Raw genomic sequence first — 18,994 nt, 5'->3', positions numbered from 1 at the left:
TATAAATCGGTCTTATAAAGAATTGTTATCTATTTAACAGGGGGTTGTCCAAAGGTCACTGGGCTATTGGTGCATGTGCTGAAATGAAAGCACAGTTAACCTAACATTAACCTGGATGGATACAGAGATATTTTTCACTAGCATATTACATTTTGAAGAAATGGTCTAATTCTTCAGTGTGTCGTGTGAGAAAGTCTGAAAAGGGCAAAGTTAATCATGTGTTCAGGTCCATAGAAACTTAATGACACTTCAGTGGGGTGGCTGTGGTTCATGTGGTAGAGCAGATCAGCTACTGATTGGAAGGTTGGCGGTTCGATCCTTGGCTTCCCCAGTCTGCGTGTCAAATATCCTTGGGCAAGATACTGACACCAAGTTGCCCTCTGATATGTTAATTGGAGTGTGAATGTAATTAGTTTGCACTTGAGTTTAGAAGTGCTTGGGTGAATGAGGCATGTTGTATAGAGTGCTTTATGTACTCCGGGAGAGTAGAAAAGTGCTATATAAGAATCAGTCCATTACCATATATCATGTACAACTTTATTCAGAAGCATACATCAGAATACTTTAATCTCTAAGGAAGTTATGTGGGTTATAGTTGCTCCAAGACACTAACAGTAACAGACTAAAGTAATTAAATATGTTACAGAGTTTTTAAAAAATTAAGAAAAGCTCTAATATATACAAATTGCTCAATTATACGTATCAACAATATTACAGAGGTAAAATATATATGATTGACTAAACCGAAAAAATAAATAAACAGAATATAAACAGAAAAAATATTAAATCATATAGACAATACAGACATACTATAAAGCAATAGTATTTAAAGTTTCAGTGTGTTTTTAAATCTAACATAACAGAAGATTACATGTAGAGCAGAAATGGTAGAGAGGAACTCTAATCATATTTGATTTCTGTAGTTCTCACAGGAGCTGAAGATGTTCGGTCCTCCTTAGCCCTCTTTCTCTGCTTCTTTGCTGACAGACAAATCCACAGGAAGATAAAGAAACCTTATCAAGAAAACCAGAGAAACAAATGAACAGATCAGACACAAAATGCTCCAATCACTTGCACACAAACACAAACCACTAAACTGACCTTGTGTGGAGTTGAGGATACAGAAAAGGTAGAGAATGGGGTAGTTGATATATCCAGAACCCAGGAAGGCCAGGCCCCAGGTGGTACCCATCAGGCAGGTAAGACCAAACAATGTTAGGCCACTCTTACAGGATGCGTTAAACCTCTCTCGTACTTCCCATAATTTCCCCTTAGCTGTGGCTCCTGTCTTTAAGGTAGTCTGTAACACTTGTTTCATCTTACATATGCTGGAGGCCACTGCCATGAGAATGCCAGTGTTAAAGACAAAAACAAGGATGAAATATACCAGGTTCATGGAGTAGAAGAAGGTGTCGTCAGTGATCCAGCAGCTGTAAAACAGGCAGAGCTGTCAAAGTACAGTTTCAAAATCTGTGGCTGCATAGTCTGCCTACAGTCCAGCATACAAAGAACAGAAACAGTATAATTTCATAATGATATGAAACTTGGTTGTTGGTACTTTATGGTTTCAACTAGGGATGCAACAATACCAATTTTTTCAAACCGATACGATACCGATACTTGGATCTGAGTACTTGCCGATACTGAGTACAAAAATCGATACTTCTACCACACACACACACACACACACACACACACACACACACACACACACACAAATGCAATGAATTGGAAGACAGGTTTTATTTTATTCTCTGCCGATAAAAAATAAAATCGTAATAAAAATGACCACAAAAAAAATTTCAAGTGAAAAATAAACACTTCTGTTAAATTATTGCGGAGTCTCCACATTGTAATTTAACAAAATATCACTGAACTATTGGGCACTGTCTCGAGCTTTCAGAATAATAAATAAACACTTCTGTTTGGAATAAAATAAATACAAATTAGGTTTGAGAATAAAATAAACTTTTAAATTATTGCAGAGTGTCCAATTTCATATCGCAGTTCAAGTATGCTGAGAAGCATCCTATGTTTTCCACGACCGGCATTGGCTGGTCATCCAGAGCGATAAAATCAGTCAGAGCCTCGGTTATTTTAACTGCCCGTGGATTTTCTCTTGACATTTTTCATCGCTTTTCCAAAACCTGAGTTAAAGTTGGCTGTTCCGGTCCGATACCCGATACCAGTATCGGTATCGGTGCATCCCTAGTTTCAACAGTACGCACTTCTTTGTATGACAGATCTTACTTTAATAGCCAGGAACATCCTGTAAAGAACATTTTTTCCAGTGCGTTTGAGATTTATTTAATTTATTTGCTATTCTGATTACAAACTACATAATGTTCAGCAGGTTTTTAAATATGTCTGTGTGGCATGAAAATTCTCACTGTGGCTACGTCTACACTAGCCTGGATAAATTTGAAAACGGGGTATACGTCTGTAAACGCTCCGCATCCACACTATCGCTTTCAGTCATTTTCACAGAGTTGTTCGTCCACATTAAAACGGGCAAAAACGCTTACGTTCTAGTCCTGCGCTTGCATGAAATGCAAGACAATTTGACCTGCCTCATTTCTGTCTGCCATTTATTTACTTTACGGCTCTTTAAAACGTCACAGCAAAAATATTTAGGAAAAGCGCCGAGTTTTTTCAATGGACTAACAATGAGGTGGAGTTGGTGCGAGTAACATAAAAGTACAAAGTTGCAAAAGCGAGTGAGAATTAAATAATTTGAAGAAAAGTTTTCTGGAGCACGTACAAACTGATATTAATCTTTAATAGGGCTGTCAAAATCGAGAGCAAACAAAACAACTGCTGTATGATGCCCTCCGCTATCTTAGTTTAATCGGTCACATGACTGTATTACATGACTAAAATGTGTCATCGTTTTCGAAAAGGCTCCGGGTTCGCTGTCTACACCGTCTCAGTGTGGATGGAAGGCCAAAACATTTTCAAATTAAAACGTATTCATGTGGACATGGCTTGTGTCACTGTGTAGCGGACAGGTTGCCCATGCAAACCCAATCATGGTTTTGGATTCCTATTGCTAAAGGAGTATAGTGCTAGTTTATAGTCTTGCCAAAAGCAGCTGGTTTACTTACATCGAACTAGTTTGGTTGGTGTCAGCCATGGTCACGTGTTTAACTCCATAAAACTGTTTGCAATCCATCACTCCTACAGAGACCGCCACAATTACAGCAGGAATACCTAAGAAGCACACAATAAGACACAGACACAGTTTAACACCAAGTTATTTACTATCCAAGAGGCACCCAGCATATGAAAGACTTCATTCATAAGTTTAGGGAAAACTGGCAGTCAAGTGAGTCTGAAGAAGTCAGACATATTTCTAAGAGATGTTGTTCAGTTTTAACAGTGTTCATTAATCATACAGTGAATGTAGAATGTAAGAAATCTCAAAAGGGGTGGCTACTAGGGCTGGGCGATATGGCCCAAAATTCATATCTTGATATTCTTTAAGCTGGGCATACACTGTGCGATTTTTTTCAGTCGCGTTATTCAGCTTCTGCTCAAACTGCACAATTGACTCGTGATAATTTTGTAAGACCACATGACAAGGCTCAGATGAGCTTGTCAAAGTTCTACAAATTGTGCCTCCATCGCTTGTGTCACACGCTGCACTGCCGTACTGCCCTGTCTTTTCACTTTCATTTCTGTTTTTGCGTGTGCGATGTGAGAGGCTGCGGTGACACCCTCACGACGGCCGACAGGATTTCAAACAGGTTTGATTTTCTTACGACCAAGCGATTGATGATCGGGAGCTGGTCGTGAGGTGTTAATCGCTTCTCGTTACCCCACCTATACTACACGATGCACAACACATGATGATGAAACCCACCGACTGATGAAACTCGGGCGATCACCAAAATGGTCGCGCGACTGAAAAATCGGCTCAAAATGAGCCAAATATCACCCCGTGTATGCCCAGCATTAGCTGGATGACGATATATCTCAATATTTTTTTAAAGCCATAAAGTAAGAACAAAAAGAGAGTTAGTCAAAGCTGTGCCAAATCTCACACAGGCACTTTTATCAAAATACAGCGCAGATGTACATGAACAAATTACTCAGAAATAAATTATCAGCATTTACTAAATAACAATGCTCCGTAAATAAAATGAAATAATGTTGGTTTTTTGCATAAAAAAAACCTCACAATTGTGCAGTCAAAATGAGCATAATAACAAAGAGACAGATTTCGCAGCTGCTCTGTTCCCGAAGTTCTACTGCGTGACTGACAGCCTTGAGTTTGAAATCCGCTTCATAACCATGTCTCTTAACAGGTGCCATTTGTGGTCCTTATACACACACAATACAGCAATATTACGATGAAGCACAGTACGTATCACTCTGCGAGGCTCCTGACTACGGTAGCCGTAATGCTCCGACAATTCCAGCAAGTGGTGCAGCTACATAGCTCAACAAAGTCGTACTAAAACATTTTTTGACAGATTTCTGAGTGCCGTGTACCACATAAAATCGGTCCGTGGTCAGTAAGCACAACCAGAATTCCTAAATAAGGCACACTGTCAATTTTTGAGAAAATGAAAGGATTTTAGTGTAAGCTTATAGTCTGAAAAATACAGTATACGAGTTTGGTAAGGTGGTTTGTTTCAGGGCAGGAGGCTGGGAGACTTTGCGGTCTACAGCACGCAGTTTCACACAGTCTTCATTTTGCACTTTATGGCGCTGTTGTAAATGGTGAAAATACTATTAGTCCTCCAGCCTTTAGTCGGGATTAGGGGTGGGTTTTGATTATCGATTTATTGATTAAAATCGATTCTAGCTTCGATAACGTGATATCGATTCATTAAAATGCTGAATCGAATTTTAAATATACATTTATTTTGCCCGAAATGCCTGAATCTCAGGTTAAACCTCCAAAAATTTCAACAACCACCAAACAGCTAAAACAGTAAAGACAGCAGGTGCAGGGATTCTGCACAAAGATGTAAACACAAAACACGGACCCACCGACTGATCAGAATCAGTGAGATGTCGCCTTTCTCACCCGACAGCACGGGCATGGACACGCCGTCGGGGCTGAAAGCCGAAAGCTTTGTGTTTACATCCTTTTTGCGCTCGATTCTGATGCTGCAGGTTTTATCTCTCTCCAAACAATATTGACTGAACCAGCAGCAAAAGAAGATCGCTTCACATTTCGCTTCACATAAACATTGTCGTGAATTCCCTCTGACTTTTGCTGTTTTGCTTCCACCATGATAAAAATCACACTTCCTGCAGAGCTCTCTCTCTCTCTCAGGAATAGTTTCCTGTCTAAAAATCTCTGTTTTCTGCATTATTTGCTTGCTTATTATGCACAAGTCTACCGCTGTTTACAGCGCTGTCTACCGCTGTTTATTTTTTTCCTTTTACTTACTTCTGAAAAGAAAGTATAATAAAATTATGCAAAATTGCAAAACACTTACCTGTGTCTCTAATAAAACCTCTGTAACTTTGCTGTGCTTCACTTCAGCAGCATCAGGTAATGTTCAGATGTTGATTAATGGTTTTCTTTTGTTTTTGATCTACAGAATATTTTTAAGGTCATCTCCTATAAAATCCCAGGCCAGGAAAATCTCCTTCATGTTTTTCTGTGTTTTATCCTCAGTTACTTCGACACAAAGGCATCTACTGTGATGCTTACACCTTTGATAAAGTCTGGCAAGTGTCAGCTTTCTTTTTATAGATATAAAAATATGGAAATGTACTGATACGTGATCAGTATTATAATATTTCTGACTGTCAGAGGCAAAATTTCCCAGATTTGGATAGAATCGAATGGTGGATTGAATCGATTCGGGACCTTGTGAATCGCAATTGAATCTATTCTAAAAATCAGTGACGATACCCAGCCCTAGTCGGGATGCTTTCCTGACACTCTCTGCAGAATACATTATTCTGCTGCTCATTTTAATAGTAATAATAATTAGTGCTGTCAGCGTTAACCTTGTTAAAATGACGTTAACGGCATAACTGCATTAATGTAGCAAATCTCCGTCAACGAGTTACCGCGGATTGCCCACGGATTAACCGCGGTTAGCTCGTTAATGCTCGTAAAGATTTGCCGCGTTAATGGAGTTATGGCATTAATGTCATTTAAACGAAATTAACGCTGACAGCACTAAAATAGTAATCTCCAAATGTTTTCTTTTTACTGACCAGCTCCTCTTTAATAGCTGCCATGTCCATCTTGTTGTTGCCTGCAGGTGAAGCGATGGAGGAGGGGAAGTTGTGTTGAAGATTATGTATTGGAATTTCAGGAGCAGGACCACGCCTCCAAACAAGCTCCTTATGGTTGTCATTTATATAGGTTTCTCCAGTTCTGCAAGCTATTCATCCTTGTTTACGTGCCTCACCCTACCTCCCTCCTTGTTCTCAGTTCTTTAACTTCCTCATTTCTATTTAGTGCATGGGGATCTGCCAGGCCTGGGAGCCATCGCCAGTCCCCCTCGAGGCCTTCCCCAAACCGAAGCTCAATTCATGTCAAAGTATTCACTTTTACCTACTAATATGTTGTCAAACCTAATATGAGGACGTGAGCCCAGCTAGTGAATTCAGTGAAATAGAGAGGCGAGTCAGAGCAAAAAGAAAGAGAGGCAAACTTGCGGCTCCACAAGTATAATTATAACGTAACATAGAATATATCGATATAAACAATATTGTCACATCTCATATCTCGTATAAAAATATATCGATATATTTAAAAACTTGATATATCACCCAGCCCTAGTGCCTTCCCATACTTTCACATTCAATAGTGATTGCAGCCATTGTCTACATGACCTCTGGTTCAGTAAAAGTTTCCTCATAAACCCTTTCCTCTTTTGTCATGTAGTAAATACCGTTGATAATTTTGCAATACTCACCCCAACCCGCAAGTGAAAGTTTCAGTAGGTAGTGTTTGTAGTAGGTGTTAAACACCTTGATCAGCATTAGATAGAGGTGAAGTCCCTCTATGGCCATCCAGGTGAAACTGCAGAGCAAGGAGAAATGCATGAACGCTGCAACAAACACACACACGCCCTCTTGGTCCAGTGTAGTTCCCCACTCAGTCAGCAGGAAGGATGAATTGAGCAGAAACAAGGCCCCACTCAGGGATACGTGAATAGATAGTGAGTAGTCCAGTTTGTGGTTACTGAGGAGGAGACAAATAAAAAAAACAATCAGATATGTGATCGCCACAGACAAGTACATTATTATGCATGCTAATTTTATGATACATACCGACTGAAAGCATACATCAAAAGAGACAAAGCAGTAAAGAAAGCTGACAGACCGCAGCCTATGTAACTGATGTATGACAATATTTTCCAGTGGACTCCTGCAATTTGACCTCTTATCTGCAAAAAATGATGAAGATTGTCTGTAGTTTACATATTTACTTTTACCAATATCTAAAAACAAGTGAGAAAATTAAGAAATAGGGAATTTTAGTACACCTATATTGAATAAAGATCATTTAGATCACTATAATTAGCTGATAAAAACCAGAAGTTCATCAGGAACAACTTACCAGAAGAACAGCAAACGGTGTAGTATGGTCACAATAGCACGCAATGTCCTGTTCATTTGATCGGTTGAAGCTTTGAGTCTCACATCCATCAGTTTTCCAGGGTGAGCCTAAAAAATAAGTAAAACTTTGTTCTTTGCACATAAACAATTTCATATTTTAAATGCTGCAGCACTTAAAATATGAAACTGTATACATCTGTGCCTTTTCGTTACTGCTTTCTTAACTTCACTTAAGCATATGCAACATTTTTAAAAGGCAGGAGGTAGAATGTGGGGCGAGCCACCAGTACATCACATTCCTAACTGAATATGCACATCCACAGATGTGCATCCACACATCCACATCTAGAGACGAAATACAATATAATACAACTTTATTTGTATAGTACATTTAAAACCAGAGATACACCAAAGTGCTTCACAAAATCCAGTAAAACAGTAGCAAAATACAAAAGCAGATAAGCTAGCAGGCGGGAGGCATTGATTAACCAAGCATACAAGCACGCAGATAAGCAAGTAAGACTTAAAGATAAAATCGATAAGATGATCTCAGTGTTCTACTGGGAATATACACGCTGAGGAAATCAATAAGGCAGCTAGGTGCAATATTATTTATGGTTTTATAGGCGAGCAGTAGGATTTTGAAATCAATGCGGTATTTAATTGGAAGCCAGTGGAAACCAGAGAGAATTGGGGTGATAGACTCAAGCCCACCTGTAGCAGTTAGAAGGCGAGCTGCTGCGTTTTGGGCAAGTTACAATGTATAGAGCAGGGCAGGACGGTGTGGTTGTAGTAGAAATGAGTGTACAAAGAGGCTAGAGTCCCGAATAGACCCCCCCCCTCCCTCCCCCCCAGGAAGAACATGCAGAAATAGGAAGCTCTCATCAAAAGTTTAGATTTGAGGTTACAACGACTGCATCAAAATACAGTTATGCTTGTCTCTGCAGCAATGTTGCACTGTGTCTATTACACTACATGTCCTAATTCACATACAGTGGGGCAAAAAAGTATTTAGTCAGCCACCGATTGTGCAAGTTCCCCCACTTAAAATGATGACAGAGGTCAGTAATTTGCACCAGAGGTACACTTCAACTGTGAGAGACAGAATGTGAAAAAAAAATCCATGAATTCACATGGTAGGATTTGTAAAGAATTTATTCGTAAATCAGGGGGGAAAATAAGTATTTGGTCACCTCAAACAAGGAAAATCCCTGGCTCTCACAGACCTGTAACGTCTTCTGTAAGAAGCTTTTCTGTCCCCCACTCGTTACCTGTATGAATGGCACCTGTTTGACCTCATCATCTGTATAAAAGACACCTGTCCACAGCCTCAACCAGTCAGACTCCAAACTCCGCCATGGCCAAGACCAAAGAGCTTTCGAAGGACACCAGGAAAAGAATTGTAGACCTGCACCAGACTGGGAAGAGTGAATCTACAATAGGCAAGCAGCTTGGTGTGAAAAAATCAACTGTGGGAGCAATCATCAGAAAATGGAAGACATACAAGACCACTGATAATCTCCCTCGATCTGGGGCTCCACGCAAGATCTCATCCCGTGGGGTCAAAATGATCGTGAGAACGGTGAGCAAAGATCCCAGAACCACACGGGGGGACCTGGTGAATGACCTGCAGAGAGCTGGGACCAAAGTAACAAAGGTCACCATCAGTAACACACTACAACGGCAGGGAATCAAATCCCGCAGTGCCAGACGTGTTCCGCTGCTAAAGCCAGTGCATGTCCAGGCCCGTCTGAAGTTTGCCAGAGAGCACATGGATGATACAGCAGAGGATTGGGAGAATGTCATGTGGTCAGATGAAACCAAAGTAGAACTTTTTGGTATAAACTCAACTCGTCGTGTTTGGAGGAAGAAGAATACTGAGTTGCATCCCAAGAACACCATACCTACTGTGAAGCATGGGGGTGGAAACATCATGCTATGGGGCTGTTTTTCTGCCAAGGGGACAGGACGACTGATCCGTGTTAAGGACAGAATGAATGGGGCCAAGTATCGTGAGATTTTGAGCCAAAACCTCCTTCCATCAGTGAGAACTTTGAAGATGAAACGAGGCTGGGTCTTCCAACATGACAATGATCCAAAACACACCGCCCGGGCAACAAAGGAGTGGCTCCGTAAGAAGCATTTGAAAGTCCTGGAGTGGCCTAGCCAGTCTCCAGACCTCAACCCCATAGAAAATCTGTGGCGGGAGTTGAAAGTCCGTGTTGCTCGGCGACAGCCCCAAAACATCACTGCTCTTGAGAAGATCTGCATGGAGGAATGGGCCAAAATACCAGCTACTGTGTGTGCAAACCTGGTAAAGACCTATAGTAAACGTTTGACCTCTGTTATTGCCAACAAAGGTTATGTTACAAAGTATTGAGTTGTATTTTTGTTATTGACCAAATACTTATTTTCCACCCTGATTTACGAATAAATTCTTTACAAATCCTACCATGTGAATTCATGGATTTTTTTTTTCACATTCTGTCTCTCACAGTTGAAGTGTACCTCTGGTGCAAATTACTGACCTCTGTCATCATTTTAAGTGGGGGAACTTGCACAATCGGTGGCTGACTAAATACTTTTTTGCCCCACTGTACAAAGATCCATTTACTTACATCAAACTACTGGAGTTTTAAAACACCATGTTTATAAAGCCAATATAGTGTAAATAAATCAAGCCAGTAGTTAAAGATTCCCCAAATTGTCAGTTAACAAATAATTAGGTAAAAAAATATTAATGTGTCCAATCTCATTACTTTGGTGTTCATCTTGAAGTAACCAATAAAACTGATATATACTTACCATTTTCATCAAATTCATCAAAATAGTGACAGACTAACTGTGAGTCACTCTGTAAAATTAGAACAAATGTTAATAATGCAAAGTCAAATAAGCTTCTTAAACAGAATAAAACTAGTAAAAGAAAACTTAGAATGATAAAAATCAAGTCACATATTTTTTCCCCTTTTTATGAGCCAGAACATTTAGTGTTGCACAATTTAGTGGTTCAGTGTATGATTAGGCAGCAGACACCGAGATTATCATACATAGTGATCTCAGTTGCTCTCTTAATCACAGGGAGTGACTGCAGCCGATGAAACTGCGTGTTTGATCTGACAGACTGTTGTGCTAGATGCCTTTACTGCCACAGCATCAAAGGGACTTTTGACATGTTGGACAAATATGCAAACCATTACACCGTGGAACCATAATCCGATTACAAATTTTCAATAACTACAAGAATAAACATTTCCGTAAAAACAGACTTACATCCAGTTGACCTTTGTCTGTTTTAACTCTAAAGGTCATCTTGATTGGAGAAGACAGATTTCTGAGGCGCTCTTCCCCCAGCACCTCTATCCTGAGAACCACTGATACAATCTTTTCCTGATCAAACTAACAAAGGAATGTACAGTAAGAGAGGAAATAAAGACCATTATTATATGGTATAAATACAAATGTTTTATGTACATAATTTGTTTTAAATGGGGATAATGCTCATGACTGAGAATATAAAAAAGTTCATCAAAACATATTGAAATAGTATAAAAGATATAGGATATACTTGGAAATGGCCGTGATACATGAAGCTGACCAAACCAATAATCCTCTTCTCCTCTGGGATGGTCTTTAGAGCATCGACAGGCAGCCAAATCTTAGGGATGAATGAATGATTCTCAGGGTGCAGCTAACAGTGGATGGGAAAAAAAGTCAATTTATATCTTTCTGCAGAACAATTTAAGGGTAGTTTTAATCAAACATAATAATAATGGATTAGATTTATATAGCGCTTTTCAAGGCACCCAAAGCGCGTTACAATGCCACTATTCATTCACTCTCACATTCATACACTAGTGAAAGCAAGCTACGGTTGTAGCCACAGCTGCCCTGGGGAAGACTGACAGAAGCGAGGCTGCCATATCACGCCATCGGCCCCTCTGGCCAACACCAGTAGGCGGTAGGGTAAAGTGTCTTGCCCAAGGACACAACGACCAGGACAGAGAGTCCGGGGATCGAACCGGCGACCTTCCGGTTACAGATACGCTTCCCAACCCCCTGAGCCACAGTCATCCCTGACATACAGTATTAGTAACTAGATCGAAGACAATACTTTTAAACAACTACTGTCATGCTAGCTGAGTCCATATTATTCCCTTGTGTTTTTCATCAACATCTGGCTTGTGTACCTGGGGAGCTTCTATTTCCACTGTGGAATTCACTGAGGCCTTGCTGATGTTGATCACATTCAGAGACAAGTACTGCTGGTTGTAGGTAGTGGACAATGCAACCTCAGTCTGGGTGTTATTTATGAGGGTATGGATGGCCTTTCTTTCTTCACTGCAGAAATAAAATCCACATGGTTGCAAATGAAAGAACATCTTCTGCAATCAGATTTATACATTTGCATTAAATGAACTAGCATTTGGCAACCACAAATGCTAGTGTGACGTGAAGGCACGAAAATTTGTGCCAAGGTGACCCGACTGTCATTAAGATGTCTCAGTCTGATCCAAATTGATGGATCAACCATCCTGTGAGCAATTTTGGTCACGGGGCTAAAGATTAACAGTACTAAAGGGAAAAAATAGAACAAAAGGAAAAAAGACAAATACATGTGCCTACTCAACAGCATGTGCAGGAGTGCCTGCTGCAGGACTCCTACTTACTTTATAAAGATCTGTTTGAGTTTTTGATTATTATTGAAGAGGTCCAAACACGAGTTTCTCATGTTGAAGAGTGTTATCAAGTTTTTCTGTTTATAATCCAGTGAATCAATCAGTCGCAAGATGGAACTGTTCAGGCATGGGTTCAGGTAGCAAGTGTGATCTGGAAAAGAGACACGAAAGAGATTAAGAAAAAGAGAGGACAAGTGGGAATGGCTATGAATCAGCAGTTCGGCAGAACAATTTCTATCCTAATCAGACTAGATTTCAGCGCACTTACATTTTCCCAGTTGATAAATTATTCCATTTTCAGGTGTTGTTTCAGGCTCAACATCCAAGCAGTAAGATGTACCATTGAACCATGCCTCTTCTCCAGGAATGCATAGAAAGACGCAGGAAGTCTGACAGTCCATCTGACAGTCCACCGTACTTTGATGTGCAGTGATGTTTGCATTAGTTCCATTAATTTCAGTGGTGTAAGTAGAAATGGTGAGGCACACTGTGCACAGACACAGAAGACAAAAAAAAAGATGTAACTCACATAAACTTACACATATTCAGTCAGGGTTAAGTTAAGAGCAACTATTCCAGAGAGACCAAGTAGTACACATATAGTGCTGTGAAAAAGTTTAAGCCCCCTCCCCGATTTCACAGTTTTTTTTTCATTTTTCAAGATTCAAAGTGTTTATTGTCACGTGTCCAAAGGGGGAAAAAGGCATTTCTCTGTGCAATGAATTTTTTTCTTTGCTGTCCGCCCTCAGATGCCGGTTAATATAGACAACAGAAATAGAACAGATAAAATACAAATAGTACAAAAGTACAGAAAAGGAGACAAAATATTAAAGTGTGAAACAGAGATGTGTGTGTATAGCTTAATATGTTGGCTTAATATGCAGCCTGATGTGCAAAAAATGATTATTACTGTTCAAAGATAGGTCAGCTGTTCAAGAGTCTGATGGCAGTGGGGAAGAAAGAGTTGTTGAGTATAGATGTTCTGGATATCACACTTCTGAACCTCCATCCCAATGGCAGACGTGTGAACAGTCCGTGTTGGGGGTGTGGGGGGTCGTTGGGGATGGAGGCAGCTCTCCTCTGGGCTCTGCGATGGTAAGTGCTCTGCAGTGACAGCAGTGATCTTCCAAGCAGTTGTTATCACTCTCTGCAGGTGTTTGCGGTCCATGGCAGTAGTGCTGCTGGACCATGCAGTGATGCAGCTTGTCAGTGTGCTCTCCACCATGCAGCTGTAGACCCTGCTGAGGATCTTGACCGACATACCAAATTTCCTCAGCCTCCTCAGGAAATACAGCCGCTGCTGAGCCTACTTGACCAGCTGTGTGGTGTTCAGTGTCCAGGTGAGGTCCTCAGAGATGTAGACGCCCAGGTACCTAAAGCTGCTCACCCTCTCCACTTCAAGGCCCCGGATAAACAACAGCTGGTGAGGCCAACAGCGGCTGGTGAGCGGCTGGTCACACCTAATGTGACCATATGTGAGAGGAGGCACATAGATTGATTTGTAAATAAGAGCATCACTTTTATGCTCAATTCTCCTGTTACCGCAACAGATTGATACAGCATCCACATCATTGCAGCTGGAGCCCCAATCTGCCTCTCAATCTCCCGCTCCAGTTTACTCATCAGTTCTGCAAAGAAAAAGGGCCAAAATTCCTCCACAGAGATGTGAAAAAACTGTTGCCAGTTAGAACAAATTTCCAGGCAAGTTATAGCAAAAACTATAAATAGAGCTTGATTGCAGTTCTTGCTCCCTCTAAATCTCCTGGAACTTTAATGTTTTACATACGGACAAGTAGTACCACATCACAGCAGCAGTCGCCACAAGGTGCTTTATATTGTAAGATTATAAAATAATAGAATTTTTCTGAATCATGTGTTACAAATGATCTTTGTGGTTGGTATAACGACTTCATGTAAACTGGAGGTCTTATACACGACAAGGCAGAAAAAATGGAAGAAAATATAAAATATGAGGTAAATTAAAAATATTCCACAGAAATAAGTGGTGAGAACCAGAATTTTAAATCCAATTTGTATTTGTGTTATTTTTTGAAGACTGCACAAAAATGTTAGATAAATAAATAAATACATAAATAAATAATAAATAAATATCAATTCCTATGAGTGAGCAAACAAAACAGACATTCATACCTTGGTCAGCCAGTGATTCGTGCAGCAGCAGCAAAAGAAGTACGGTCAACATTATTTATCCTGTGAATATGTGGAATAAATTTAAAACAAAATATAAAACAAAATGAATGCGTTTCAGAGAGTTTCAATCAGCTTTATTTAAAACCCATGTCAATAAACATTCATATATGAGGAAGGTAGTAGGAAGTAAGCTCGAATATGCATATTGGAAAGCATGTACTGATAACAATAATGCACTTGTCTGTCTTCAAGTCCTTTAAAAAACATACAAATGTTTACCTACCCTCAAGTTCTCTCTCATTTTAAGTATCCATTGACCATTTTGAGCATTTTCTGACCCTTTGCAAGTAATTTCTGAAGGTTGATGCCAATCACTGGGAAAATAATTGCTAAAGCCTCAGTCATACAGGTGTAGCCAAATGTCAATGATCTATTTCTTTCCCTCAAGACCAGCTATAGTGATGCTGTGAAAAGTGCAACGCAAACTAGAAATTGGGACCATTTGCCTTCATAGTAAAAGTTGCAGCTTTTGAAAGATTTTAGCTACTGTCCAAGGGTCAGTCTTCTCCATTCCTGGTTTGCATTGCAGTCAAGATTTAGTAATGCTTGACTAGTAGTTAGCAAGTGTTTGCCAAAATACATTACAAAACTAATAAAGATGTTTAGCATTTTTTCTAGCTAAAATTCACTTTTGAATGTGTGTCTTTTTTGCATTTGATACAAAGCACACAAAGAAATAAATAATGAGGAAATAAAGAAAGACTTACCTTAACATTCAGTCAACATCTCTGAGGTGAGCACGATGGACCAGACAGTCACCAGTAATCTGCCTGAGTGACTATGTGTTTAATGTTTAAGAGGCGCTTCTGTGTGGTCTTTGGGAGGTATTTGTTTTAGGCAAATGTTCTTTATGGGGGCAATAATATGACTGCAGTTCTAAAAACTATTTTCAGTGGAGTTTGGACTCTGACATCAGTCTGTTCTAAACTAGGTCTGTTAATAGGAATATTATGAAATATAACAAACAAGCAAAGCAAAAAAAAAAAAATCATTTTTTTTATTATTCATACTGACACTGTAGCTTTTATGAGTTAGCAATGCTTTAAGCATGTTCAGATGTACGAACTGGCACAGAAAAGTTCATATGTACAAAACATAAAATAACTAACACAATTTCTAATAATCTCAAAGCTGGATTATAAGGAAATATGCCGTAAATTCACAATGGTGTAATCAACATAACTATATCAAAATGTCTCAAAGCACTAAACCAGTGGAGGGTGAACTGCATTTAAAAGCAAGATCAGCTCTGTGTGCAATCGAAAAAGAGGACAGGTGACTTTAAGAGAAAAATATCAATAATCAATTATTGTCCTCTTGACAATCCAGTCAGACCTGGAATCTTCTAGATTCTCTTCAGTATGGCAACTTTTACTCTCAAAAGTTTAAATAGGATGTTGTCATCCTATTTAAACTTTATTTTGGAATGATAACCCCTTTACCACAAAGATTTATATAAACAAGAAAGTTTCAAATAAAGCAGCAGAACTGTCAAAATCTTCATACTATTACATTTATTTTCATCATTTAGAATCAGCTCCTGCCAGTTATGGTAAACTGCCGTGCATATAAAATCCAGAAATAAAACAAAATCGTTACTGTCAGATTTCAGCATTATGTTGCACATTTCACCAGCACACCTCTTGGTATTTTTCCAGTTGTGTTTAATCTAGTTGCTTTTACTACGTGTTTCACTGCTCGTCTGTTTAGCAGAGTTTTGGGACTTTCTCACTGACATCACAAACCACAGGAAGTTGAAGAAACCTGTGTGGCACAAAGAAGAGTGTGTTAGGATCAGAGTGAGTCCAGGAAGTGTGAGGAGTGTGCAATTAATTCAAATAAACTGATAAGGCAACTGTGTTAGGTTACTGTTCATTTATACACACGAAAAGTCCAAATCTACTGCATACAATGATGTATTTCGAAGTAATGTCTATGAAATGGATAGCATGTGCACTTTAACAAGTGGCCTTGTTGGAAAATTTTGTTCAGTTTCAAACAAACAAGCTTTATTCATCACATACACAATCATACAGAGAACAACATGCAATAATAATACTGATAATAATACATTTTTTTTGGAAGCGCCTTTCAAGACACCCAAGGACACTTTACAATAAAATAGAACACATAATAGAACAATGACAAAATGAAGAACAATAAAAACAAAAGCACAAGATAGAATAAACAAGCAATAGATTCACAGTGAATATGCAGATTTGAATATAGGAGTTTTAGGAGGGATTTCAAATGAGGGAGAGAATCAGTGTTTTTTATATCTGGGGGTAGAGAGTTCCACAGCCTGGGAGCAGAGCAGCTCAAAGCTCTGCTTTCCATGGTGGTGAGATGGGAAGAATTAAATGTTTTGTGTCCGAGTTGCAGACAGGCTGCAGATGTAGCTGCGCCATTCCAGGGCTTGGTTTTCAACATGGGTGGTCTAGCCAGGACCCTTACTGGATACTGGGTGGGACTCGATAAGCTAATCCTCATTATTCCCTTTGACAGAAACACACATAGCAGTAGACTGTACAGACCTTGCAGTGAGTTCAGGAAGCAGAAGAGGTAGAGGCCAGGAGTGGTCAGCTGTCCAAATGAGAAGAAAGCCAGGCTTCAGGTAAGGCCAAGCAGTGCGCCGACTCCCCACAGGCGACAAATACTTTTGATGACTTTGGTATGGATAATCTGCCCGAGCTGATTTACCAGAATGAAACATGGCACAGCAGGTTAAAAAAAACACAGATGACCACAAAATGTTTTCAAAATTGCTTAAAATTGTGTTCTCCAGATGCACTTGTTCATTTATAGAGTCTGATTTTAATAGAAATGTTTTAAGCTTTAAAAACATATTTTAAAATATTACCAGTAAATAACTTTCTTCAAAATATTTAAAATTAGGCAACCATTGCAATAACTTGGTTCACATTGGCAGGTCAGACTTGTTCCCGGTCCGTGTTGGACCCAGGGCTGTCATTTTAGCACCAATTCTGTTCATAATTTCTATGGACAGGCATAGCCAAGTGCTGGAAGGCTTTCACATGGGTGATCTCAGAATTTCATCTCTGCTTTTCACAGATAATATCGTTCTGTTGGCTTTATCGGGTGGTGGCCTCTAGCTTGCACTGGAGTGGTTCATAACCAAGTGTGAAGCAGTAGGAATGAGAATCAGTAGCTCCAAGTCTGAGTCAAATGTCATTGTAAAAAGAGAGCTGAGAGTAAAAGCAAAGCACTCAGTTTACTGGTCAAACTACATCCTTTCCCTCACCTACGGTCATGAGCTCTGGGTAGTGACTCAAAGAGATCACAGATTCAAATGGCAGAAATGAGCTTTCTAAGTTTTTTCTTAGGGTGGCTGGTCTCTCCCTTAGACATAGGGTGAGGAGCTTAGCCATTTGGGAGGGGCTCAGAGTAAAGCTGCTACTCCTCCACATGGAAAGGAGCCAGTTAAGGTGATAGGGGAATCTGACAGGATGCTTCCTGGGTGTTCCAGGCATGTCCCACCTGGAGGAGGTCCCGAGGCAGACCCATTTTAAATTGGAAAATGAGGAATAATGTTGTCAAGACCAGTTGGTCTGGGGTTTTCAAGGGACAGGCTGATATGGAGGATTTAGAAATGAAGTTATTTAAAGATTCTTTTGACAAATTTACCTCTTTTTTTTGTCCAACACAGAAAACACGTTTGACTGTCACTGCAAACATTAACATGTTAAAGAGAAACACAAAGGGGAAGAGTCCCATTGTAGTCACCATTTTCACCATTTGATTGGTTATAAAGCATCTAAAGAGAAAAGAAACAGATGATGATTTAATGTCTCACACTGAAAAGCCAGAAAGGCATTCTGTAACAGAAATGTAGGACATGCAGTGTATTTTAAACAAATTAGACACATTTTCCTCCCTGACATGCAAATACATAGAAATTTTGATGCACATGCAAATCACCTAATAAATGTGAAGTAAGGTTGGATTTTACATGCATGCAAATTTGTGTCTTACACTGCAGTTTCAGGGGAGATAGAGATGCAGCCATAAAACTCTGTGTCTATGATCACCACCAATGACACAAAGACTGCAGGAACACCTGAAACATACAAACTGATCAGTCAGACGAAGGTTTGCAGACTGGTGAAGACAACTTCCTGTTTGAAGTGCTCAGTGGATACTGATCAGTGGATACTGATCAGTGGATACTGATCAGTATCCACTGATCAGTGGATACTGATCAGTGGATACTGATCAGTGGATACTGATCAGTGGCCATCGCAATTTGCATATTAGTGATCAAGAAACTAACCTATCAGGTCCTGACTAACCACATTTTTTGCTTCTGTGGAATAGCTGAGGACATCGTTTCTGGTGTCATCTGCAAACTTAATGATGATGTTAAAACCACTGGTAGGTCTGCAGTCGTGGGTGAAGAGGGAGTAGAGGAAAGGGCTCATCACACAGCCTTGTGGTACACCGGTGTTCATTGTCATTGTAGATGAGCAGTGGTTATCCAGCCGGACATGTTGGGGGCAGTTGGTCAGGAAGTCCAGTAACCATTTGCACATGAGGGAACTGATGCC

At 39.8% G+C, this 18,994-nt stretch overlaps 1 protein-coding gene across 1 annotated transcript; it reads right to left on the bottom strand.

The window, feature by feature from the left end:
- Positions 1-955: 955 nt before the first annotated feature.
- Positions 956-14,421, bottom strand: LOC118453690 (adhesion G protein-coupled receptor G2). The gene is made up of 12 exons (XM_087843827.1): positions 14,370-14,421; positions 12,487-12,705; positions 12,210-12,369; positions 11,730-11,880; positions 11,108-11,230; positions 10,813-10,938; positions 10,345-10,393; positions 7,541-7,647; positions 7,252-7,367; positions 6,894-7,162; positions 3,105-3,210; positions 956-1,430 (listed from the first exon to the last, which is right to left on the bottom strand). Exons 1-12 carry the CDS (start codon positions 14,419-14,421, stop codon positions 956-958), a joined length of 1,953 nt encoding a protein of 650 aa, XP_087699953.1.
- Between the last annotated feature and the right edge of the window lie 4,573 nt (positions 14,422-18,994).

This window comes from Neolamprologus brichardi, chromosome 1 (assembly GCF_056152115.1).
Source record: "Neolamprologus brichardi isolate AB-2024 chromosome 1, ASM5615211v1, whole genome shotgun sequence".
NCBI classification, from domain to species: Eukaryota; Metazoa; Chordata; class Actinopteri; order Cichliformes; family Cichlidae; genus Neolamprologus; species Neolamprologus brichardi.
The sequence above is the reverse complement of the archived record's forward strand: the minus strand, read 5'-3'. Positions and strand labels throughout refer to the sequence as shown.